Source organism: Dryas octopetala, chromosome 6 (genome assembly GCF_963921425.1).
Source record: "Dryas octopetala chromosome 6, drDryOcto1.1, whole genome shotgun sequence".
NCBI lineage: Eukaryota > Viridiplantae > Streptophyta > Magnoliopsida > Rosales > Rosaceae > Dryas > Dryas octopetala.
The window spans coordinates 7,680,817-7,707,345 of record NC_141371.1 but is presented as its reverse complement, the minus strand read 5'-3'; the positions used below and the strand labels follow the sequence as shown (position 1 = coordinate 7,707,345).

General features: G+C 34.8%; 3 protein-coding genes across 3 annotated transcripts; all 3 read left to right on the top strand.

Moving 5' to 3' along the window:
* Window positions 1-4,524: 4,524 nt before the first annotated feature.
* LUT1 (Cytochrome P450 superfamily protein) lies at window positions 4,525-9,243 on the top strand. The gene is made up of 9 exons (XM_086246668.1): window positions 4,525-5,164; window positions 5,811-6,107; window positions 6,236-6,433; window positions 7,192-7,293; window positions 7,388-7,528; window positions 7,659-7,766; window positions 7,990-8,072; window positions 8,269-8,431; window positions 8,959-9,243. Exons 1-9 carry the CDS (start codon window positions 4,643-4,645, stop codon window positions 9,031-9,033), a joined length of 1,689 nt encoding a protein of 562 aa, XP_086102794.1. The 5' UTR covers window positions 4,525-4,642; the 3' UTR covers window positions 9,034-9,243.
* A 2,711-nt stretch (window positions 9,244-11,954) lies between these two features.
* On the top strand, window positions 11,955-16,149 carry LOC147281904 (O-methyltransferase family protein). Its single transcript, XM_086246669.1, has 4 exons — window positions 11,955-12,402; window positions 14,116-14,452; window positions 14,557-14,621; window positions 15,739-16,149. The coding sequence occupies exons 1-4, from the start codon at window positions 12,019-12,021 to the stop codon at window positions 16,036-16,038; spliced, it is 1,086 nt and encodes a 361-aa protein (XP_086102795.1). The 5' UTR covers window positions 11,955-12,018; the 3' UTR covers window positions 16,039-16,149.
* A 2,515-nt stretch (window positions 16,150-18,664) lies between these two features.
* LOC147281903 (uncharacterized) lies at window positions 18,665-25,651 on the top strand. The gene is made up of 9 exons (XM_086248141.1): window positions 18,665-18,745; window positions 19,325-19,522; window positions 19,707-19,829; window positions 20,430-20,467; window positions 20,544-20,712; window positions 21,113-24,388; window positions 24,470-24,595; window positions 24,832-24,968; window positions 25,092-25,651. Exons 1-9 carry the CDS (start codon window positions 18,665-18,667, stop codon window positions 25,327-25,329), a joined length of 4,386 nt encoding a protein of 1,461 aa, XP_086104267.1. The 3' UTR covers window positions 25,330-25,651.
* Window positions 25,652-26,529: the final 878 nt, after the last annotated feature.

Genomic DNA, 26,529 nt, shown 5'->3' with positions numbered 1-26,529 from the left:
AAGGACCGGTCAACATGCAACTGTCTTTAAATGTATATTTAGGACCTATGAACATAAACCAGTCATCTTATGCTAAACCTCATAGGTCCTCTATAGCATAATTAATTTGTTGTAGTGCTGGCATATATACATATATATATATATATATATATGGTTGTGATCGAGCTCACATCGATCACTATTATATATGCATATGCAAAGTCAAGTTATACATATGTTGGCCAATAGTGTTAGAGTGACCAAACTATAATCTCAATTTGTAATTATCAATTGATGGATGTGGCGTGAATTTGGGTTGGCCTAGTTGGCCGAGGACAAAAGCTCCCTCCTCCACACTCAGGTTCGAACCCTCCCCCCTCCCCTGTACTAAAAAAAAAAAAAATGATGAATGTGGCACATGTCATAGTAACTTTTTCAATTTTTATAAACAAATGAAATTTAAAGTTAGTCATATGATCGAGTAAATGAAATATTATTTCATCGAAGATCTAAATACTTGATATAATAGCTAGTATATATCTTTAATATTATTGATGCGTTATTAATGACTATATAATCTAGTGGATGATATTTAATTTTTCTTTTGTCGGAAAGAGGTCGTGCATGAATTCAAATTAAAGATAATTAGGTTTGGGTCATTTAGAAAAATAGTTTTTAGATGGAGACCAGAAATGTTTTAAAATTTATAAGAAAATCCTTTTAATTCATAATAAAGTTCTTTAATTTATAAGAATCTGTTTTTAATTTATAATAAAGTCCCTTCAAATTACATGTACGGCGCATAATTATTAATAAAATATATATATGTATATATTTCTAATGGGTTGACACTGTATTTTGAATGAATTTTATTTGGTCAGATCACATGCGAAGGATTTTTAAAGCGTTGAATGAGGCAAAAACTTAACATAAATTATTACATAAATGCAATGCAAAACAAAAGTCTACTCATGCAAATTATTAATTAAATCACATATATATATATATATATCATCAAAGTGGTTGGGAGTATAAATAGACAACATGATATATAACTCACTTCAGTTTAATTTATTAGACTTTTGTTTAAAGACCAATTGGATTTGACTTTTTTAAGAAGAGGATTAGAGGAATATTGCACGCCCTATTGCAAGTTTTTCAATAGAAGTCCATTTATTTGTACGGCTCAATATCCAAATGCATCCCCTATATTGCAAGGTTTTAGTTTTTCTTTTTAATTTTATAGGAAGGTTTTAGTTGAATCTTACTTTTATTTGATATATATTCTGATGATTCAATATCAATGTTTGGATCATCGCAACCAAATTATCATTTCAAGCAAATAAAGTAACATGAAATAAAGTATATTACAAAGAACGTAACGTAAGAAAAATATTTTGTATAATGTGAATTTTTTATATTATTGTTAGTTTCTTCACGTACGTACACATGTTTTTTCTGGTCGTCTCTTTAAATTACTTAATTATGTATGCTTATAAGACTCTTTTAATTTGTTTTAAAAAAAGAATAATGCTTGGGTCCTCATGTTTGAGAATCAATTTTGTCCTCATAGCCAATTAAATGAGCTCCATTATGAGGAAAAAAAAAAAAATTGAAATGGTGGACCTCATCATGAGCTAATTTGATTAGCCATGAGAACAAGATTAGTCCTTAAATATAAGGACCCAAGCATTGCTCTTTAAAAAATATTCTCCTTTATTTTTTTCATAAATATTCTATCACTGGAATTAGAAGCCCTACATTTCTTTTCTTTTTTGGTCAAACCCTACATTTCATTTATTCTTTGTGATCGATCACTATATCGCATTTTGGATTTTTGAAATACCTAATCAACAATTAATAGGGAAAAAATTTATGTGTGACCGTAATACCACATGATATGTGGATGGCCGAAAGGCATAGTCGATGGACAACAAGTGAATATTCCTGTACTACCCCTTGTTGGTCCCGAGGGACGGAGGAGGCTAGGTTAGCCAAAAGATGGTTATCGGTACAAGGACGCGAGTTGTCCCTGATTTTTAATTTTTTCAGGGTAAGAAGGGGTAGAGAAAATGTCCCGAGCCAATGTTCGAGTACCAGGCGCCACGGCGCTGAAGTAACCTATGCCATACTCCCAGGAATGTTATTTTATATACTCAAATTATAACACATGTATAATTTTTAAGGGTATTGTTTAGGGATTAGGGTTTTAAATATTAATTATTGTACACGTGTTATATTTTGAATGAATTGGTAACGTCAACATAACATGTGGTGTTACAGTCATATGAAAAAATTTCTCGGTGATTAAGGATGTGAGAATGTGGAGAGTACGTTGTCCCACATTGGAAAAACTATAAGTATTGTGTAATAGCTTATAAGGGTTTTGGGCATCTCCTCCAATTGTCAATTGGTTTTGGGTTAAATGCCCCGATTTTCTTCATGGTATTAGAGTAGGTTCAGCCACGTGTGTTAGTCGAGTGGCCACATGCGTGTGCTACACTTCACCTAGTATGAATTATATATCCACGTGTTTTGGCAATGTGGAGTGTTGTCCTACATTGAAAAATTATAATCTTGTATAAATATTTATAAGAGTTTTGGGCCTCTTGATCCCCACATTTTAAATTGATTTTAAGTTCCTTTAAAGAATATGCCTAGATGCTTAAAATTTGATTGTCCTGCCCAAAGCAAATTCCAAATGTGATATTTTCTTTTATGGATTGGGATGGGGAAACCATGAAGGCTAATCGCATTCAAATAATTCGAATAGCAGGTGGGTTTGATTTTCCACTCATTCAACAGAAATTGGATTGACTTTTTAGCAATGTAAACTTAAAAATTCAAGCCGCCTGGGTCAAATTCTGTGGTTTAATACTGGTATAGATGGCTTGGACCCATGGCTCTAGGCCGACATGATCTTGACTTGGAAAAATTGGTCTTAGTTTAGCTACATGATGGTGGTAGTTGGCTACAAGCGATATGGTGGCATTTAGGGCAACCACCCGCCATTGGAAAAAATCTCCTATACAATCTCTCTCATTTTAATCTGTCACATCTCAATTTTGTATTTAGTTTTAGGCTTAATTGTGTTTTTACCACCCAAAGTTTGGGGTGATTCCCACTTTACCACCCAAAACTTTATTTGTCTCACTTTACCACCCAAAGTTTACATTGATTCTCACTTTATTACCCAGAACTTTATCTGTCCCACTTTACCACCCAAAGTTTACATTGATTCCCACTTTACCACCTAAAGTTTACATTGATTTCTACTTTATCCCCTGAATCTAGAGTGACAGAATAGACGGAAAAAGGTTAACTGGGACATGAAAAATAGTTTTTGGTGGTAAAGTGGGAATCAATGTAAACTTTGGGTGGTAAAGTGGGACAAATAAATTTCTGGGTGGTAAAGTGAGAATTAATGTAAACTTTGGGTGGTAAAGTGGAACAAATAAAATTCTGGGTGGTAAAGTGAGAATCAATGTAAACTTTGGGTGGTAAAAACACAATTAAGCCTTAGTTTTATGAGAAAGATTTTGTATATATACAATCAGGGATCATAATTTTAACACAATTTGAATCCGACATTATATAGTGAATTCAAATTAAATATTATTTGGCACAAATTCATTTATGACACGATCCATTTACACAAATATTAAACAGATTAGGTTAGTTTCAAACATTTAACTACTATTATACGAAGAAAATAATTAATTTTGTTTTTCATTTCTTAATATGTATTGTATCAAGATCAAGTGAATTTTCTTTGTCTCCCTCTAAAGGTACACTTTACACCTCGCATATGTCACAAGATGCATCTTGGAATGCCTCAAGGCCCACCCTACGATGCTCAAGGCCCACTCAAACAGAGCTTCAAGGTTCATCATACACTATTCACCTTGAGATATGATAGTGCAAAGGGTGCTTAGTTTCAAATTTTTAGCTAACAATATATATGTGTTAGTGCGAACATAACATAATTATTAAATAATTAATAATTAAACAGGTCAAAATAAAGTTAACTACAATTTAACATGAATGCGGAATGACATGACATAAGCACGAGACCTAGTTGGGTATCAGAGTCAATGATAAGATCAAAGCTCGAAAAAAGAAATATTACCATGGTGGATCAGAAAAATACATTTCAAATGATTCTTTTATCTCTAGTTTCAGGTGTAACTTAGGTGTGTCAGCCTCACACAACCCATTTAATTTGGGTATATCCCTAATTCATAAGGTTTTTTTTTTTTTCTGTTTTTGTTTTTTATCTCGGGGTGGGAAATTTTGAATTTGACAAGGTAACTGGTATAAGATATGCAACATTCGTATCCACATATGCTCATTTCATGGTCTTGGTCTCTTGGACTACGGGAGAAAACTATAAAGGCAAGAGTGAGCTGGGCCAACCAAATGGACTTGGACTACGGATTGAATCTTTTGGCCCAAATATTTCTTCGGTCTTGGCCCATTTCGACTGAACCAGCCTATTGAGTCGACCCGAAAACGAGGCTCAAAAAAAGATCACACTTTTTTTGCTGAGGATGTGTTTGTTTGCCTTTCTTTACTGTTGTTGAAGATGATGTCCTTATTTAGTTGCAGAGTGGGAAAAACAGTTGGTTAGTAAAACTTGTACAGCATTAGAGGACACACAACCATGGCGCACTCTCTCTCCTTCTCCTTCTCCTCCTCTTTCTCTATCCTCCCAACAACCCCTTCTTCTCTCAAACGCGCCACTCCATTTCACTCTCTCTCCGTCAAAGCCTCCGTTGACAAGGAACCCACCTCAACCTCAAACTCTAACTCAAACTCCAAACCCACCACCAGAAGCTCCAAACCCAGCTCGTGGGTCAGCCCGGACTGGCTCACTTCCCTGACTCGGTCCCTAACCGCGTCCAAAAACGACGACTCGGGCATACCCATTGCCAGTGCCAAGCTCGAGGACGTCTCTGAGCTTCTGGGTGGTGCTCTGTTTCTGCCGCTGTTCAAGTGGATGAACCAGTACGGACCCATTTACAGGCTCGCCGCTGGGCCCAGAAATTTCGTGGTGGTCAGTGACCCTGCTATTGCTAAGCACGTGCTTAGGAACTACGGCAAGTATGCTAAGGGTCTTGTTGCTGAGGTCTCCGCGTTTTTGTTTGGGTCGGGTTTTGCCATTGCTGAAGGCCCACTTTGGACGGTAATGCTATTCAATTTCTTGTTAGAAAAATCGAAGTTTGTTTGATTTCGTATGTTGGGTGTAGTTCGTTCTATTCTGTTTACCGCTATTTTTATGCTTTGTGTGGTTCTTAGTTGCTGTAATTAGATATGGGTGGTGTTTTGTTAGTAATGTGGTACTTTGTGGTCTGTCGTTTTGGGACATTGAGTAATGAACAGGAGACTCCTCTTTCATAGTTTCATTAAGGTTTTTGGGATACCAATCTGGTTCCATTGATGTATGGTTCATGATGATGATTGTTGGGAAGAAAAAGAAAAGAACTTTTTTTTTTTTTTTTTCTTAATTCATAGGCCTGTTGGTTGAGGAATACATTGAGAGAAAGGAATGGAAATGCTTATTTAATCTTTTGTGCTACCAAATCTTGCATATCATTAGGGGATGATTGCATTGATAAACTTGTTCTGTTGAGTTTTCAAAGGGATTGTAGAGATAGAGGTTACCCATTTAGTGCATGGAATTTTAATATATGGTTTCATGAGTAATGCTTCATGTTACTGTAGTTTTCACCCAACAAGTTTTCAACCTGTGACGATAAATAGATGGAACTGGATATGGCACAGTTAGCTTTTTTCCATCTCATTTGAGCATGATATCTGATTCATAGTAGGCGAGGCGCAGGGCTGTGGTGCCATCTCTTCATAAGAAGTACTTGTCCGTGATAGTTGATCGGGTGTTTTGCAAATGTGCTGAGAGATTAGTGGAGAAGTTACAATCTGATGCACTTAATGGAACGGATGTAAACATGGAGGAGAAATTTTCTCAATTAACTCTTGATGTTATAGGCCTGTCTTTATTTAACTACAATTTTGATTCTCTTACCTCTGATAGTCCTGTTATTGATGCTGTTTACACTGCACTGAAAGAGGCAGAGCTTCGTTCTACTGATATATTACCCTATTGGAAGGCAAGTTCTTTCAAATCTCCTAATCTTGCGCTTCTTTGCTTTTTTTTTTTTTTTTCCTTTTTTTTGGGGTTGTGATCGTAGTTGGTGATTCCTTTTTCTTCTTTTTCTTTTTTTGTGTTTTGGTGCAGGTTAATGCTTTGTGTAAGATAATCCCAAGACAGATAAAAGCTGAAAAATCAGTTTCAGTGATCAGGAGTGCTGTTGAAGAACTTATTGCTAAGTGCAAAGAAATTGTGGAAGCTGAGGGTGAAAGAATTGATGGGGAAGAATATATAAATGATGCTGATCCAAGCGTCCTTCGGTTTTTGCTTGCAAGTAGAGAAGAGGTCTGCATATACTAGCTTTCATCATGATAAATGTTCTCTTATATCCTTAAAATTCACAGTTAGAGAGGTTTATTTTGGATAGGAATGTCAGCTACTGTGTTTCAATAAACGTTTATAGGCTTCTTTGAGAGAAGTAAGGTTCATGTTGAATAGGGAACACTGATATATATATATATATATATATTTTTTTTTTTTTTCAAAAAAAAGCATTCATCTTCTTACATAGAAACAGTGTTATGAATGTAAATGGTTGAGAACGGATTATCTGCAGATGCATACACAGAAAATGCTCATCTCATTCTGCTTTAACTAGTGTGCTTTATTTGACTTGAACCTTTGCTTAATACTCTTTTTTCAACTATTTTAATGGGAGATATGTAATTGCTCTCTGAACTTTGACACTGCCCTTAACAAAATTGATTAAGTCATTTCTTATATTGCGAGCATCATAAAAGTTAACAATGAAGGTTTTGGTGAATCCCATATTCATAAGTTTTATCATTACATGCATTTATTAGCTTAGCTTGAAATCTAAGTTCTCTGTGCAAGTGACCTTATGCTTGGTTTACTGGATTTTTGTATATATGCATTTAAATGTTTGTGCGAGAAGACTGAAGAGGCGCTTATTAATCTACGTATTTTGCTATGAAGGATTGAGATTGAGTTAATAAGTTTACATTAATCCAAATTTGGTCTTACAGTCTTACTGTTTTTAAATTTAGTTCTAAAGTGAAGACTGAGGATGCTATATTTTTCAGGTTTCAAGTGTACAATTACGAGATGATCTTTTGTCTATGTTGGTTGCTGGACATGAGACAACTGGTTCAGTGTTGACTTGGACGCTTTATCTTCTAAGTAAGGTATGCTTTCCTTTTATGTAATTCTCTCATGCCAGAGGTACCAATTATATGAAGAATAGATTCTTCATGTATCTGCTTATTTTCATTAATGCAGAATTCCCACTCATTGGTGAAAGCTCAACAAGAAGTTGATACAGTGTTACAGGGACGGCCTCCTTCCTATGACAACATAAAGGATCTAAAGTTCTTGACACGCTGCATAATGGAATCAATGCGTCTCTTCCCACATCCTCCTGTAGGTTACAGTTCTTCTCTTCCATTTATGTGAACTGTAATGCAATTCTGAAAAACTAAAAACCATTGTATAGTATGTTGACTCATGTTTTTCTTGATGGTTCTACTGTTATAAATTATAATTTATTTAGGTTTTGATAAGAAGAGCTCAAGTTGCTGACGTGCTCCCTGGAAATTACAAAGTCAATCCTGGTCAAGATATTATGATATCAGTCTATAATATCCATCATTCTTCAGAGGTATCATCTTAAGTTTTGATAAACTTTTTTTTAATTTTAGAAATTTCACATTCTTTTCTTCTAGATTTTAAACTCCACCCATTTTTTATGCCTTCCACCCTAGTTCAAGTATACATGTTAAACATATTGAAATTTGAATTGGTTTCCCATATATTCTTGGTAACTAAAAATGTTTTTGGTGTGTGTTTTTCCTTCCTTTTTTTTTTTTGGGTCATTTTACAAGGTATGGGAGAGAGCAGAAGAGTTTGCACCAGAAAGATTTGATTTGGAAGGCCCCGTACCTAATGAAACAAACACGGATTTCAGGTACTCATAGTTTATGCCCTTTTTGGGGTGCAGCAGTAGCAACATAATTTCTGGATTCTTTTCCTAACCTTTTGGTGTTCTTTTAAGAAGTACATGCTCAATATTCAACCTGAAGCTCAAATACATTATCTTTATTTTTTGTTTACATTATTCCAATGAGCATTAAACTGTGGGTAAGCAAAATTATATACTGTAGGTTCATTCCATTCAGTGGAGGACCAAGAAAGTGTGTTGGTGATCAGTTTGCTTTGTTGGAGGCTATTGTTGCTCTAGCAATATTTATTCAGCACCTCAACTTTGAGCTGGTCCCAGATCAGAACATTAGCATGACAACAGGAGCAACAATTCACACCACAAATGTAATGTTTTTCAACTCTCATGCAAGAATTTTACAGACTACCCCAAAATTCAAATCCTGATAAGAAATTTAGGAGGCGTTTGGTATTTCTATTCAAAAACTGTTTTCAGAAATTCTCTTCCTTTTAAGCATCCATAAATAACAAAGAGGAAAAAAAAAAAAAAAAACTGTTTTCAGAAAAGATAAAGTGATACATGATCAACAAAAACAGTGTTATCTGGATAGCTCTTGTATATTTGCCTTAGTAGCATAGATATATAAAACAAACAAAACTATTCTTACCATATTGATTGTGAGATCCATATGGGTGTGGTCAATAATCAATATGATACATATAATATTTACTCATCCAAGCTGCATCTTTTTGACCTGGTTGTGATTTAAGCGTGAATATTATAATGTGTAGCATGTTTTTTAAGAAAGTGAGAGGACAAACAGGAATACAATATTAAATAAGATTGGATTAGATTTTCCTCTTTGGGCAAGGTGCTTTATAAGGTTTGCTGACAGGGCTGCCGTTTGTTGCAGGGTTTGTACATGAAACTGAGCCAACGCCAAGCAAAATCCGCGTTTGCAACTTCGTCTTCATCTACCTCTTACTAATTACTGATTAACATCTACTTTGCATGTAAGTAAAGTATGATTTAATCCATATTTCATGAACAGTTTACATATCATAATATTACAGGAAAAAAAAAAAAAAAAAAAGAGATGAGATTTTATACCAAATATTAAAATGTAGTGAAACATGGTCTTTTTTGTAGATTTGAAATTAACTTTATATTAAATGAATGGTCAATAATAATTGGTCATTGATGTTGGTTTGTATTAGTTACATGTTTACACTATTATCATTGTACTTTACGAAAACAACACACATTTTTTTATGACACCGTGGTACAAGGACCTACAACTTATATCGTTGTGTTTGTCCTCTTATCAATTACTGTCTGTCAAATCTCAATTGGCTAATAATTTATAAAGGTTATTTTACTACAAATTTCCTGACTTGGATTCTCTACTGAATTTTATGTCAAACTTATTTTATTATTTTCTTTCTAAAAAACTTCAAAGGAAAAAAAAAAAAAAAAGAGAACAAAATTTAAATTAATTTTGAAAGTAATATGTGGGTCTACTGTGGTGGTAAAAAATTACTTTCATATTATCTGCCACATTAGGTGGTAACAAATCAGAAAAAAAAAAAAAAAAGTTTGTGCTTACTAGTATTATAATCAGAAAAAAAAAAAATTTGTGCTTATAGTATTATTTATTCTGAATTGGTGCCTCTACGGCTCTACCTAATTCTCTTATTATTTAAGAAATACTAATATTTGATTTAAAATAAAAAGCTATGATAAATTGATAATTGTGCATTTGTATTGATATTTAGGAAAAAAAAAAAGATTTTGGTTCCTATATTTTACCATGAAAACATATTTGTTATGATTTCAAAATTTCACATTCGATCAATGTGTTTATGTTACTTGCAATCTTAGGACAATTTTAATAAAACTCAAATTTTAAATTTGGGGATAAATTAAGAGTGCTGCCATTTGCACACCATTTTTCTCTTTTTTTCTCCTACACACTTCCTATCATTTTCTAAAATTTAAAATTTCTCTTAACACACCCCTCCAATTGCCCTAATATCCCTATTTTATCCATTTTTTAAAAAATTTCATCACAACACACCTCATCAATTCCGAAAAAAAAAAAAAAAAAACACACACACACTGAGCCCCTCCCTCCCCCTCCCTCACCGACCACCTCCTTCCCCCTTCACCCGACCCACCCAGCCCATCCTCTCTCTCTCTCTCTATCTCTCTCTCTCTCTCTCTCTCTCCTTCCTTCTCCCCTTCGAACATCCACCTTAAAAAAAGAGTTGCAGTTGATTTGGCAGACCAGTTTCGAAACTTACCTAAAAAGTTGTAATAATAAAATAGGTTAACTTTGTACAAATAAAACTTAAGTTATGTTTTTTTATAATTTTTGGCGCCAAACGCTCGGTAACTTATATGTTGCGTACTTCTTATTAAAGTGGATCAGACTGAGATTTCTTATAGCAAGTGAGCTAGGTTATCAGCCTAATTTCTAAATTGAACTTTAAAAAAAAATAACCCTTAAATTTTGTTAAGAGATTAAAACACCATCTTATGAATTTTTTTAAAGCTAATTTCAATTTTAATTTTGTATTTATTTGTTAAAGAATTGAGGCTTACAAAATTTAGGGTTTGACTTTTAAATTTTTGTTTTAAAAATTAAATTTAAAATTTTGTTTTAAAAATTAAATTTAAAATTATTATTGAATACAACTCACGAGTTAAAATAAGTTCTTAGTTTTGATTCGAGAAAAATTTTCATATTTGATGTAAAATAATTTAAGATTGCAATCAATCAAAAATATAGGGATTAAATGTAAAATTTTGAAACCAGATAGACAAAATCTATTTTCGCAGTCTAACTTAGAGACGAAAATCTTTTTTTCCTGATATTATGTTCCGTATTATTGTCTATGGATGCAACAGATTCATCACATGCACATCTCATCAGACCTGACACCCTCGTGAGTTGTGCATGGCCTTTTCCACCAAATAATATATTCCACTGTTTTCACCCTCACTGACACTACTTTCACAAATATATACACCCGTGATGGTTTTTTGAGAAAAAAAAAACAGATGCATCCGAGAAAAATTTATAATAAATATATATATATAAATGCCAACAACTAAATAAAAATTTGAGCAAGAAGCAAATCTCCAAAAAAACCCTAGCCGCTAGATAAAAAAATAACCTCCAAAATTTTGTCTGTGTAGATCGCGGTAGGTTAGTGTTTTAGTTTTTTTAGATTTCGAGTCACTTTCTTGATTGAGAGTTAGTTTTTAGTTTTGTTCTATCGAGTTTACTTTTTTATTAAGTTTGTTTAGGATTTTTTTCTGACTTTTTATCAATAAAGATGAACTCTAGCCATTTTTTTTTTTGTGCTGTTTCAGTTGTTTTTCAGGTCCAATGGTGTTTTTGATTTTATTTTGGAAGTGAGTGGTGCGGGTATAATTGTTTGTGATCACACAAAGAGATTGTGGTGGTTATGGCTATTTAGTCCTTGACAAACACTTTTTGGTGGAGGCTACGAGAGTTTTGCATTTAATTGTTTGAGATTTATTGTCATTATATGTCTAGAATTATAATAGAATAACACATATTTTTGTTTACTTTGTTTTACATTATGTAGATCTTACTTATTGGGTGAAAGAAGCTTCTATTTGGCTTCAACAGTAGTTTCAATTGAATTGTAACTGGTTACAAGTGTTTTGCATTTAATTGTTCGAGATTTGTTGTTATTATGTGTCCAAAATTATAACAGGATAGGCGTATACTTTTGTCTGTTTGGTTTTACGTCATGTAGATCTTCCTTATTGGATGAGAGAAGCTCCTATTTGACTTCAACAACAGATTGTAACTCTTATTTCGTTTTCTTTATATCTTTCAATAATAAAAAATGCCAACAATTATTTCTATATATTGTGGCTAAAAACAGCTATATCTAGATAAGTCAGAAAATTAAACTAGAAAAAAAGAATAGTCATCATGGAGGACAACAACGACGAGACCTCAGAGGCGCGCAACCAAGCGAGGCTGGGCATATTGGAGCTGGCCAACATGATCAGCGTCCCCATGTCCCTAAACGCCGTCGTTCGTCTCAACGTCCCCGACGCCATCTGGCAGTCCGGCTCCAACGCTCCCCTCTCCGCCTCCCAGATCCTTGCACGTGTCCTTCCCCAAGGCGGCGGCGACGCCGACAACCTCCAGCGTATCCTCCGCATGCTCGCCAGCTACGGCGTCTTCTCCGAGCACCTCAACGACGCCTCCCAAGATGGAGAAAGAAAGTTCTCCCTCACCAACGTCGGCAAAACGCTCGTCACCGATCCAAACGGCCTGTCGTATGGCCCTTACGTCCTCCAACACCACCAGGTTTCTTTTCCGCTGCCCTTCTAAGTTTCTACATTTTTTTCGGAAAATTTTAAAAATGAATCAAAATTTAAAACAAATTTTTAGAGATTTTTATATTTAATTTTTTTTTTTTAAGAGATTTAAAATCCAACATTCGAGCAATGTTTGGAGATGTCCTTCGTTTTTTTAGAAATAATGTTAGATGTACACATTTTTTTACTACCCCACAAATAAACTAATAAAGGTTGGACTATTACTTCGGTTAGAAATGTCGTACAACGGTACAATTAGTATTATTATTCTTTAACAGTGTTTAAGCTTTCCTTGATAATTGATATCAATAATTATTGAGAGCAGTTTTGCTCACTTCCTTTAACTCAGGTGTATGCTCACCTCCCATCTAAAATACTACTACGTGTTTAAAAAACTAACCATGAATTAACTATTGTATTTAATTATTTATGATGTTATAATGATGAGAGAGAAAAATAATTTGACAACTCCTTTCTTATTTTATCCTTATCTTTTATTACTCAACTTTTTTTTATCACCCGTTAATTTCTCTTTTCTCTTTTATTTAATTATTTTTAATAATTTTTACTTCTTTTATTTTTTTGCTCTTCTCCAGTACACCTCTAGTATTCAAAAAATCACATCCTTTTTTTGGGTCTTCTCATGTATACACATTTATCTATTTTTTTAATTAATTAAAAAATAAAAATATTCTAACAACACATTTGCAATTCGAACAAAAAACTCATTTGCAAAGTTTAATCTAAAATGTTGGCCAAACAAAAATCTAAAACAACTCATTTACATACATAGAAAATCCAATAAAAAAGTTACATGAGTTCAAAAAAAAAAAAATTATGTCGTTGCAACTATTCTTCTCTTTTCAAATGCTGCAACACCTTGGATTGACTTAAGAATTTGTTTGATCTGAAAAGGTCATATATGAGACAAGAAAGAAGAATTCTTAGGCAAAAAAAAAATGTGTTGTTGGATTTTTTTTTTTAATTAATTAAAAAAGTAGATAAAAAGTGTATACATGAGAAGACCCAAAAAAATTGAATGTGGTTTTTTGGGTATTGGAGACATACTAGAAAAGAGCAAACAAAAAAAAAAGCAAAAATTATTAAATGCATGTGGTTTTTTAGATACTAGATGCGTACTGGAGAAGAGCAAAAAAATAAAATAAGCACAAATTATTAGAAATAATTAAATAAAAGAGAAAATAAAAATTAATAGGAGGCGAGCAGCAGAGAGATAAGTGGAAAAAAGTTGAGTAATAAAAGATAAGGATAAAAGTAGAAAAGAGTTGTCAAATTATTTTTCTCTCTCATCATTATAATATCATAAATAATTAAATACAATAGATTAACTCATGGTTAATTTTTTAAACATATGGCAGCATTTTAGATGGGAAGTGAGCATACACCTAAGTTAAAGGAGGTGAACAAAACTACTCTCTTATAATAATTATTTGGTTTAGTGATGACAGTATCCTTTTGTTGGAGTAAGTCCAAAATGAAAAAACTCTCCTCGATTAGTGCTCTGATCTCTTTTGAACACTACTCGATAAAATTGAAAAATGATCAAATAGGGCTCCGATACTTGTCGAGAAAAACTCGAAAAAATAATTAACTAAGAATTTTAAATAAAAAGAAAAATGCATTAGTTTTCAAAATGTCCTCCATTTTTAGAAAAAATATTAATGGCGGTGGGGGATTATAGGATGTGCTAATGGGGGCGTGGCCGTTGGTGCACGAGGCGGTGGTGGACCCTACGGTGGAGCCGTTCGTGAAGGTGAATGGCGAGCCGGCGTACGAGTACTACGGGAAGAAGCCGGAGATGAACGGCTTGATGCAAAGGGCAATGTCGGGGGTATCGGTGCCGTTCATGAAGGCGATATTGGACGGCTACGATGGGTTTGAAGGGGTGCAGAGATTAGTGGATGTGGGCGGGAGTGCAGGGGATTGCCTGAGGATGATCCTACAGAAGCATCCCACTGTACGCGAAGGGATTAATTTTGACTTGCCTGAGGTCGTTGCCAAGGCACCTACCATAGCTGGTCAGATTAATTCCTGTTTTTATTATGATTATAATTATAATTATTTTTAATTCGTTAATTTTCTGTGTCTTTTAATGAGTTTTGAGGTGTTACGATTTCTGCAGGAGTGACTCACGTTGGTGGTGACATGTTCAAGTCAATTCCTGCTGCTGATGCCATTTTCATGAAGGTGCATATACTGAAGAGTATTTCATTCTCTTCCGTCTCTCTTTAATTTCTTTTGGCTTTAAAAAAGCAATATGTTTTTTATTTGGGAAAAAAACAAAAGGAGAATAGTCATTTAATAACTGTTCTTAATTTTGAAACAATAAAACAGGTAAGAACTAACACATATTTAAGTAGAATGTTTACGAATTACGATTAACTAGTTGGACCATGAAATCAATTGCTAGGCGCCTATGCGCCTATGCTTGAAAGCGATTAATCCTGATGTTTCGACACAGAGTTAATAATGTATGCATGTGACTGGTGAGCTAATCCAAAGGTCAAATACATTCCCCTTAGTCAGGTTCCGTCGTAAGTGACTAAAAATTTAAGAAGAAAAAAAAAAAATTCAGAGTGGAGACTTTGGCAGTAATCGGCAGATATTGTGAGATATGTTGTGTTGAACACTAATACAAATACATAAAATTTATTATACAAAAATGAGGAATGCTAGTTGTCTTTTTCATTTGTGTGTGTGTTTTTTTTTTTTTCTCTCGTCCATTCTCTAATGTAGTCTCGTGATCGGAATTATTTATTTTCTAAACTCTAATTTAAAAATTATTTCTGCAAAAAATAACCAAATCAAAAATTATTTAATTATGTAATTATTATCAAATAAATAGACATTTGATATAATTAAATTCATCGTTTATTTATTTGATAACATTTAAATGACAATAACGATTTTCGATTAATTGTTTTGGCAGAAATGACATTTAAAGTGATTTAAAAAATGAACAGTTTCGATATAAGACTATATTACAAAATGAGTATAGAAGAGAGAAAAGCACAAAGAAGAAGCCATCTAACATTTTTCAAAAATTGAGTCGCATAACATGTTTATCTGTGAATGTCTGGCACATACATTAAACACATGCAATACTTTTTTATAGTAATTAACCTACCTCCAAACAACCATTAATTAGCTCTTGACATGTACTTATCAAGGAAAAAAAAAGATTAAAATCTGCCCCATTTTTCTTGGTGACAACCTCTAATTACAAAGAGCATAGAATTAGGAACTCAAATTTCTGTATTTTTAATGGTTATTACCATGACTAACATACTGTATTACTTGGCAGTGGGTTTTATCAACATGGACGGATAGCGAATGCAAGCTGATCATGGAGAATTGCTACAAGGCACTTCCAGCAGGAGGGAAATTGATAGCTTGTGAGCCGGTGTTGCCAAAGAAATCAGACGACAGTCGTAGGACGCGCGCCCTCCTAGAAAACGACATATTCGTGATGACAATATACAGGGCCAAGGGCAAGAACAGGACTGAAGAGGAACTCCAGCGGCTTGGTCTCTCCGTCGGCTTCTCCCATTTCCGATCAATCTATATCGATTATTTTTATACCGTCTTAGAATTCCAAAAATGAATCCAATAATTGATTTTGGAATAATTGAATTGTATGTTCCTTAAAATTTGAGTACAACTTTTAGGTCAAATGACACTTTTGGTCTTTATATTTTTACAAAATTTTCACTTTGATTTTGTACTTTGATTTTTGACGGTTTTGATTTTGTACTTTTTATATGATAGTAATTAATTCTAAATAATTAATATCGTTTAAATTGTTAACGAAAAATTCGCCTTTGAAGCACGTGCTTTGCACATTAGTGACATTTTAAATATATTAGTCTACCTAAATGTCTATTTAAGTTTCTCCTCGTCATTTAACATATTCAACTTAACGTTGAAATTTCTTATTTTTATTTATTAATTGCATATAAGGGCAGGTATGAGCTTATATATGTATTTATGTGGAGTAAGATTTTTGAAATGTCACTTAAGTGTAATGCACGTTGAATTTTTCATCATCAATTTAAACAAAGTTAACGATTTGGATTTAATTGTTATTGTATTAAAAGTACAAGATTGACATTGTCAAAATTAAAAAACAAGACCAAGTGAAAATTTTATTAAAATACAGGAACCAAAAATATTATCGGCCGAATTTTTATATAGCGGAAGCATACACTATTTGTCATTTTTGATAGAGATTGATAATCGGATATACAGGTTATGGACCCATGGGGCTCATTTGGATGTGTTGGTTAATGGCCAATTCCTCAAACTAAAGCCTAGACTATAAAGCCAAATTTAGTAAAATCATTCAACCAACATTTGGCTGCAACCACCTGGGTCCAACCCAACCAACCAGCCTTAGAGAGAGGGAGAGTGTGGCCCAGCTGTCCATCAGACACTGAACTGAATGCAGTGAAATGGAATATGTCACTCGCTACAGTCAGTCTTTGTACAGGCCACATGTATTAATGTATATAACCTGTAGATTTTTGTGGGTATCATCACAATTCGTGTGGGATTGTTTTTGTCACTAAGTAATGTAGAGTTACAAAATAATCTCGTTAAATTTAGGCGTATGTTATCATTTAATTGGATAGTACACATAAATTTATCTTTTAATAATGATTGTTTAATTTTCTTATTACTCCTCAAATTCGGTCCAAACATGTCCTTATAGACTTGAAGATTGAGTCTTCGACTATTAAACGATGAATCCCAAACCCAAATCAAAGATTCGAGCTCCAAACCCCAACTTTACTGGACTAAAATCCAAATTGCGAGACTTAAACTCAAAGTTATAAGACCCAAACATTGAGTTTCGTACTTCAATCCCACAAACCCGAATCCTGAGTCTCGAGCACTAGACTACGAACTTGGCTTTCTACTTCAACTCGCACTTTAGACCATAGGTCCAAGTCATAAATTTGTAGCCCCAAGCAATGAACTATGAACTAATCCTCAAAGTCAAGCCACAAGTCTTGAGCTTCGAACTTAGGCTTCAAGACTCATACACTAAGCCCCAAATTTCGTGGTTTGAGTCTCGAAGATCTTATATATTGTGTTAGCAAATCTTATATCGTGTCGGTAGATCTTAAATTTTAAACACTCAATTTAACTTAATAATTGTATACATTTTATAATATATGTGAATTCGTAATACTATATCAGCACGTCACGTTGTATTATTGTTACACACAATTATTTTTCTATTTTATTTTCAAAATATCGACAAAACTTAATTCCAAACTCTCAATTTTCAATCAAATAACAAATTTGATTACATGATCTGATTTGATTTCCATTCCCATTTCACTCCCGCACCTAAAAGAGAACCAAGTTCCCGAAGATCCATTGGAGGAAGATTTTGTCCTCTCTCACCCCCAGGAGTGAAGCATTGTAACCATCGTTCGCATAAGTGGCCCCACTGGATGAGAAGGAAAATCTGAGAAATATCAAGACGTCGATAGTGTCGAGGCTAAAAATAGAAAATAATTACTTAACATTCCCTCACTAACTCCACCATTTCTTACTTTAATTCTCTCACGACTACGACTTCGAGGCTCCAGAATCCTCACTTTTTAGTTCGCTTTCGCCGTTATATCGATAGATCTTTCTCCAGCCAATAAATTTAGGACACGTCAAGCACCTGATGCAGCTTTTGACTTCGAGTGTCCACGTGTCGGGTGAAGAGCGCGGGTAGCGGGGTTTAGCATACGCCACCCTGCGCGCGTACGCAGAAGATTACTGTGCATTGATACTGTGTGACGAGCTAGGTGGGGCTGTTTCCGATTTGCAGTTTCAGTGCATCCGAGACCACATTAATTCAGTGGTACTCTCTCTCTCTCTCTCTCTCTCTCACACACACAACCTGTGCTTCACTGTTTGTGTAAGAAACGCCAAAAGTCGAAGGAAAATAAAACAACACCCTTTGCAACAATGACCAGCTAGCTAACGCACCCTCTCTCTCTCTCTCTCTCTCTCTCTCTCTGCTTTGGTTCTTTCGCTTCATTCACAGACATTCATTCACTCTCTCTCTAGCTGGTAATGGTGGTTGTGATGGAAGATGTGCCATTATTGGAGTGCTTGCGAGAGATGTTGGATTATTAATTAATTAGTTATCAGCAACAACTACAACAACAACTAGAACAAGAAGTGGAAAGAAAAAAAGAAAAAAAGAAAAAAAAAAAAAAGAGAAAATGTTCAGGCTACACAAGAACAGGCCAGCTAAATCAGGGGAGAGGATTGATTTCAAGTTGTCCCACTTTAAGGCACTCCAGGTATTCCTTCTCTTTCATTATTTCACTGTTTTTTTTTTTCATTTATTCTTAATTTGACTTTTCTATGAGCATTGGGGTGGACAATTATTAATTATTATGTATGTCATTTGGAATTAATTTTGTAATTCCGTGTAATTTGTGTAGAATATATTTCAATCCCAGACAATTATGATGAATGTTTGGAAAAGTTATGTCAAAATCTAGTATGGAAAAGTCTGAATGATTGATATACCACTTACAACTATTTACTTTTGCCAAATGGATGATAATTTGGGTTTGACTTGTATATATATTTATATATACAGACATCATATCTTTGTGCTTCTTATGTTTACTATAACAACAGTCTCAGACTGACATGTTATGTTCTCAAATTGTGAATCCCTCTGTGGTCAGGTTCAATCATGTGTGAATGTACCACATGATTCCCAATCTGACAATATAACATGCTTTATATCCAGCAATAAATCTTTCCTCTTTTGTTATATGGCTGTGTCCTTGTGTAGAGAGTTTCTGATATCTCTCTTATCAATAAGTTGAGACAATTTGCTTGCTTAGTGGTGATATTTGTGATAACAGGTGCCCAGAGGATGGGACAAGCTGTTTGTGTCCATTGTCTCTGTGGAAGCTGGGAAACCAATTGCTAAATCAAGCAAAGCAGTGGTGCGAAATGGAAGCTGTCAATGGACTGAGACTCTTTTGGAATCTATATGGATTTCGCAAGATGATTCGTCAAAGGAGAGGGAAGATTGTTTCTTCAAGCTTGTCGTTGCCATGGTATTGTCATTGTCACTGATTTGATTACATATGCTATCTTTGGCGATCAACTTTCTTATTTTTGTTTATTCATTGAGGACTCCAGTTTATCCACTTGGTGATGACCCATTTTCAGAATGGAAGTTTGTGTTTTTCTGTTGTTGCTTGCTAATTGGCACTGTTTCAAATGACTTTTTGCTCCTAGGGATCGGCTAGATCTGGCATCCTTGGAGAGGCTACAGTCAATATGTCAGATTATATAAGTTCAACTTCTTCTGTTCAAGTTTCTCTTCCGTTGAAAAAGTGCAATCATGGGACAATTTTACAGGTGCATTTTACAACTTTATGTTATTTATTCTCAGTAGATGTTTGACATGTTGCACAAAAATTGACCTCCCTTGTGATCCCTGAGGTATGAGAAAGTTATATATGTTGAATTGAGTCAATACACACTTCTTATGTTTTGCCCAATGTACATAGTATGCCAAATTTGTTCAAAGTGATCACAGTCTTTGACTCTTTTCCATATCCTTAAAGAATGATAATATTTCTGTTGGGAGTATATTATCTGTTACATCTTTAAAAACTGATGCTTATTATCTTAAAAATATGGCCAATTTGGCTGTTTTTCTCAATTCTGGAGCTTGATGCTTTCATAATTTCTTATGAAAAATGCTTTTACATTTATATCTCTTTTGAGGATATGGAAGATACTGGTCACATGGTTAGTAATTTTATATCTCTGCAAAGTCAATCTAAAAGGGTGCATGTGAGTACTTATTGAAGGTATCTACATAAAATCATGAACATTTACATTTGAGTATTCATTTTTCTTTCACTATCTCTTTCTCCCCCCTACTCATTGCATTAGAGAGTCATCTTGGAGTCATCTTTTCAGCATTGTCTTGCTTGTCTTTCTGTTTTGCAGGTAAAAATTAACTGCCTAACACCAAGAACAAGGCTCAGGTTAGTATTAAATGATTGGTTGTATTAGATAATTAGTATTCTATTAGATTGTGAAGATTATCTGCACATGTTGTAGGGATGACGAGTCAAAAGAGACAAACTGTCATTTGGAAGAACTACATGCAAATGGTCATGGTGTGGACAGCAAGTCAGATGGATCTGATAGTACATTTGGAAGGAGTGTTGAATCTTCCTCCATAAAAGATTTTGGCTTGACCTCAAATCCTGGAGAACCTGGGAGTACAGTATGTTTACAATTTCCCCTAATATTCTTTTGTTCCTCATTTAATGATTGCACTCATCTTTTCAGAATGCTTTTACACTACAAACATTACTTACTTCTTTTAGTAGCTTTTCGTGTTTTGCTTCAAATTATCAACCTGGAGCATGATCTAGTATTAAGAGTGTTCTGTTTGTTGACACATCAACTTATCTATTGAAGATTCCCTTCAAAAAAATTATCTAATGAAGAATTTATCTTGTATTCATTCAAATTTCAAGTAATAAAGAGTGATTGATATCCAGATCATCAATTTTTCTAATTTTCATACTGCACATCTTGTTGAGGGATTATAATGCTTATGCACAAATGTTGAACACTCTACCCATACCATAAAACTGATATGTTTTCCTCACTTCTTGTAGGGAAGTAGTTTCTCTGCATCAGGTTCACATCGCAGTTATGATTCAGCAGAGGGTTCCATTAGAAGGGATAATATGTCCCCAGGAAGCAACCTTAGTGTTGAAAGGAACCACCTGATTGGAAGACAAGAGTCAACCACCTCCCAAAATAGTATAATTCATGGCAATTATCCTGCTGACGTTCCTTCTCAATCAAATTATTCATCATTTAATTCCAGGATTATAGGTTCAGGAAATCATTCTCAGAATTCTCAGAAAGATTTTGCAGAGTCATCTTTAAGAACCACTGATTCTTCTAAAAACCTTCTGGAAGCGGCAGAAGTTACGATTGAAGAGCTACATGCGGAAGCTAAGATGTGGGAGAGGAATGCCCGGAAGCTAATGCTTGATTTGGATATATTGAAGACAGAATTCTCTGATCAGTCCAAAAAGCAGGCAAATTTGAATATGGAACTTTCAGCAGCATATGCAGAACGTGATGGCTTGAAGAAAGAAGTTGAACACTTAAAATTGTTATTTGACAATTCAGTGGTGAAACAAACAGCCGGCGAGGATTTGAGTTCTCAATCTGAAGGAGCGCCCCATATGGAGAAGGCATTACAAGATGAATTGAAGTTTCAAAAAGAATCCATTGCCAATTTAGCTCTGCAGTTGGAGAGGAGTCAAGAATCAAATATCGAGCTGGTTTCTGTTCTCCAGGAGCTGGAAGAGACAATTGAAAAACAAAAATTGGAGTTGGAGAATCTTTCAGAACTACAATCAAAATTTAGTGATATGGAAAATTCTATCCAGATAACTAAAAACAATAATTTAATGTTTGAGCTGCAACAATTGCAGGAATCAGAGAAGAAGTTGCAAGTTACTGTGCAACTGCTGGAACAGGCCCTGGAGGAGAAAAACCATGACATGGAGAATGGATCGAGTCTGAACAAACGAACCCTTTTGGATATTGAGACAGAATACAAAAGTAAATTATTTTCTAAAGAAGAAGAAATTATTAAATTGAAAGCAAAGTTATCCGAGTCTCTCAAAGAAAGGCAATCTGCAGAGATGGGGTCCATCACCATGAATGGAGGTGAAGCAGATCTGGTCAGAGAAATTGAAGTCTTGAAAGAGAAGGTGCAGGAGCTGGAGAGAGATTGCAATGAGCTGACGGATGAAAACCTAGAACTCTTGTTCAAGCTTAAGGTAGCAAAGAAAAATTCCACAGGTGGACATACACCTGTAGATCTTCCAGCCAGGGACCTTTTACCGGATTCTTTTACCAGCTTTGGGTCCCAAATACAAAATTCTGAGGAGAAGTTTAATAAGGAAGTGCTTGGTGAGATTACAAATAATAATGATCTTTCAATTGTAGTACTTGAGAGTCTGAAAATGGAACTAGAAATTAAAGTCAAAGAACTGGGTAAAGAATTGCTAGAGAAAAGGTCTGAGATAGAAAAACTTGAGGCTAACTTGCTAACCAAAGAAGAAGAAATTGGGGTTCTAAGACAGGTCCAGAATGAATTAGAGGGTAAGGTTTCCAATCTTCAAAAGGAAAAAATGGAGCTAGAGGAACACATGGAAGTCGTGCTAAGAGAAAGTGATATCACTTCTAAGTGTTTGAATGATCTGCGGAAGGATTTAATGGTGCTTAGCAGCAGTGTGGATTCCCATGTTTCCACCAATAAGATACTTGAAAGGAAATCTTCAGAGCTAGAAGCTGATAAATGTGAGCTAGACCTTCATGTATCAGAGCTTGAACAAGAAAACATACAATTGTCAGTACGTATTTCTTCTCTGGAGGCTCAACTAAGATACTTGACAGATGAAAAGGAGGCTAATCAATTAGAATTAGATAATTCCAAATCTTATTCTATGAGTCTCCAAGATGAGATCAGTAGATTAAAAATTGAGATGGAATCTGATAAAGTAGAACTGAAACAGAAATTACAGGACTTGGAAAGTCAGTGGTCAGAAGCTCGAGAAGAATGTGAATTTCTGAAAAGGGCAAATCCAAAGTTACAAGCTACTGCGGAGAGCCTCATTGAAGAGTGCAATTCTCTTGAGAAAGCAAATGGCGAGTTGAGGAAACAAAATCTGGAGTTGCATGAGCACTGTTCCCTTTTGGAGGCAAAGTTGAATGAATCACACAAGAGCTTTACAGATTGCTCCAAAAGAGTTGAAGTGCTGGAAAAAGATCTTTCTTTAATGCTGGAAAACATTGCCTCAAAAGAAGAAAGCCTATATTCAGAATTAGATGCACTTCTTGATGAAAACATGAAGCATAAGGAGAAGCTTATATTGGAAGAGAGCTTGTTGAATAAGATGTATATGGAGAAGACAGTTGAAGTTGAGAGCCTTCAACAAGAGGTGGAACGACTTACCAAGCAACTTTCTGCAACTCATAAAGAAAGAGAAGAACTATCTTCAGATTCCGTCCAGGAAGCATCCACATTACGAGCTGAGAAGGAAATGCTTGAATCTGCTCTGCAAGAGGTTCAATCTAAAGCAATACAGACTGAGAATGAATTCAGTATTATGAGAACAGAATCTGAAGCGAAGCTACAAGGCCTGTTAAGTGAACTTGCTGCTTCTAAGAAAAACCAGGGATCAATGATGGCTGACCATGAAGGGCTATTGAAGCTGTTGGAGAATTACAAATCAGGTGAAGCAAAATTGAAGACCACTGTGAATGATCTTGAACTAAAGCTTACAGTTTCTGATTATGAACGGCAACAGCTGGTGGAAGAATCTACCAATCTGAAGGTTAAACTGCAGAAATTAGGTCATTGTCAGGATGAAGTTTTGGCTTTTAAGATTGAGCTTGATGCAACCAAGTTTGAGAAAGAAAAATTGGAAGCATCACTGCATTCAATATCTGAAGAATGTGAAGATCTGAAGGCAGAGAAGAATTCATTCCATGAGAAGATCTCAACATTGGATAAGGCCTTATTTGAATTGGAGGATTGCAAACGTAATAAAGTTGTCTTGGAGGAAAAACTTCTGCAGATGGAAGCTGATGTAATTGCAAAAGAGGCTTTATGTGCAAAGGATGCTGAGCTGAAGAAAGAGCTAAACCAGATCAGGAGAGCTAACATGCAGTATCAGCAGAATATACAGCAACTTGAAGACGAGAAAGATGAGTGCCTAAGAATATCTCAAGCCCTTGAACAAGATTTGAAACTATTAAGGGAAGAAAAACAAAAACAGAGGGATTGTAGCAGTCCAAAGGTTTCCAGCTCTTCAAAGAGCAGTACTAAGGTTATTCCCGTTGATGAAGAGACGAAGCTCTCACAAGTGAGTGCCATTTCTTCTTTATTTTTATGTTAATTTCAAGACTGTAAAAGTATGGACTTCTGACGTTCTTTGATTGAACAGAATGAAATGGCGAAGAACAGCAGTCATCGTCGTGATAATAGGAGGAAGCCACTTTTGAAGAATTCTCAGGTACAAGGACTTGCAAAAGATCAAAATTATCCTTATCGCAACCAGAATCAAAGAGAGGTTAGACATCTGATTTCATCCTGCGCTTACTGCTAATGCTGCAATAACAATTTGTAGTCATTTTTCTTTGCATTGGCATAGTACACACAAACACACACACACACACACCATGACATAGACTATATAGTTGATTTCTGCATAATAATATGTTTGTGGATTCCTCTCAATGTGATGATTTTGTGTAACTTTACAAAGCTTTTATTTTGCTCTTTTCCTTTTATCCTTTTCCATTACAGGAGGATAATGGAAATGAAATTCATGATGGAAGTCCTCGTGATGTTGGAGTTGACCCTGGTTTAAAGATAAAGTTGCTTGAAGATGAACTTGTTAAGGCATTGGAAGCAAATAACATTTATAAGGTTCAGCTTGATAGGTGAGTGTAAGAGGAACCCATTATGCCTTGAAAACACATTAAGGAGGCATTTGCCTTGTTTCTTTAAAAATTTTATGTACTTTTCAGTGTTGACAGATATTCCCATCTATTATTACCCCGCAGGCTAGTGTCCGAGGCTCGACACAGCCATGTTGATCCTCATCGAAATTCAAAAGCTGAAGCTGCAGTAGCGGCAAAAGAAAGATATGAACGCTCGAGATCATCTCTAGAGACAGAATTGAAAGACATTCGTGAGCGCTACTTGAACATGAGCCTCAATTACGCTGAGGTAGAAGCTGAACGTGAGGAACTTGTGATGAAGCTCAAAGCAACCAAGGGTGGAAGAAGGTGGTTCTCATGAATCCATTGATGCCATGACCTGTTGAAATGACTATATGTCATTTTCTTGAGCCTACCAATCTCAGGTAGCTTTTCAACGCATCTTTGTATATCACAGCTTTCCATCTGTGCGAATATTCAAGTGAGTGCATTACTGAAGAGCAGAATATGCGTAGCCAAAGGTGACTGATGGAAAGTTGGGAAGTGTTAGCTAACAGTATTGAAGTTACAGAAATAAAGAATAATAAGAAAATATAAAGGTTTTTCATTTCTTCTCCCATTGCAGATCTCAGTCCTAAGTCCTAACAAAGAGTAATGCTATTTGGTCCAAAACAACTGACCAAATTGCTTGGACCAATGAAGTGGCAGCTATTAATTGGGTGTCTTGGCCCAAGTATGTATTAAAACACCCAATTGATAGCTGCCACTTCATTTGGTCCAAGCAATTTGGTCAGTTGTTTTGGACCAAATAGCATTACTCCCTAACAAAAGTTGAAAAAACACTGTGCGATAAAATAAAACATTTTAACCATATGATTACTGTGTAATATTCCATTTTCAAAGTCCTGATACGTTGTATTGGAAAATTTCAAATTGATAATTAGGGTTACTAATTCAAATATGATGTAATTAGTACTAAATTCATGAATGAGATCTCTTATAACTATAAGCTATTTGTGTAACATCTCCTTACTATTATACACTGTTTGTGTGTGTATCATGATGTTTGGGTATCAGATAATATTCTTCCCAAGCTTTACAGATACCTTATACATAATCTATATAAAATTTATTCTGTGCGGCAGCACACTGTGCCTGATCTCACACAGGTGAAAAGAATTTGGGGCTGTTCACCGTTGTGACTTGTGAGAGCACTAATTTCAGCATTTCATTTTTTCTTTTTCAAATACTTTTTGGGAAGCAATAGCCTATGAGAACATAAGTTGCATAACACATTCAAGATTTTAACTTGAGAACTCACTAAGATCTAGTTTAGTATATGCATGACTGGACTATATTATTTCAATCCAACTGTATTATCCTTGATACTGTCAAATGTTTGTTATTGTAGCGGACTAAGAGGTTTGGATAAGTTGTTATGTGCTTCGTTTTGTACATATAAAGCATTCTTATTTCTTAAAAAAAAAAAAAAAAAAGTTGCACAATTTTTCTGATAATCATCATATTAAAATCTTGCTTCAAGTCTTCGACATACAAATCT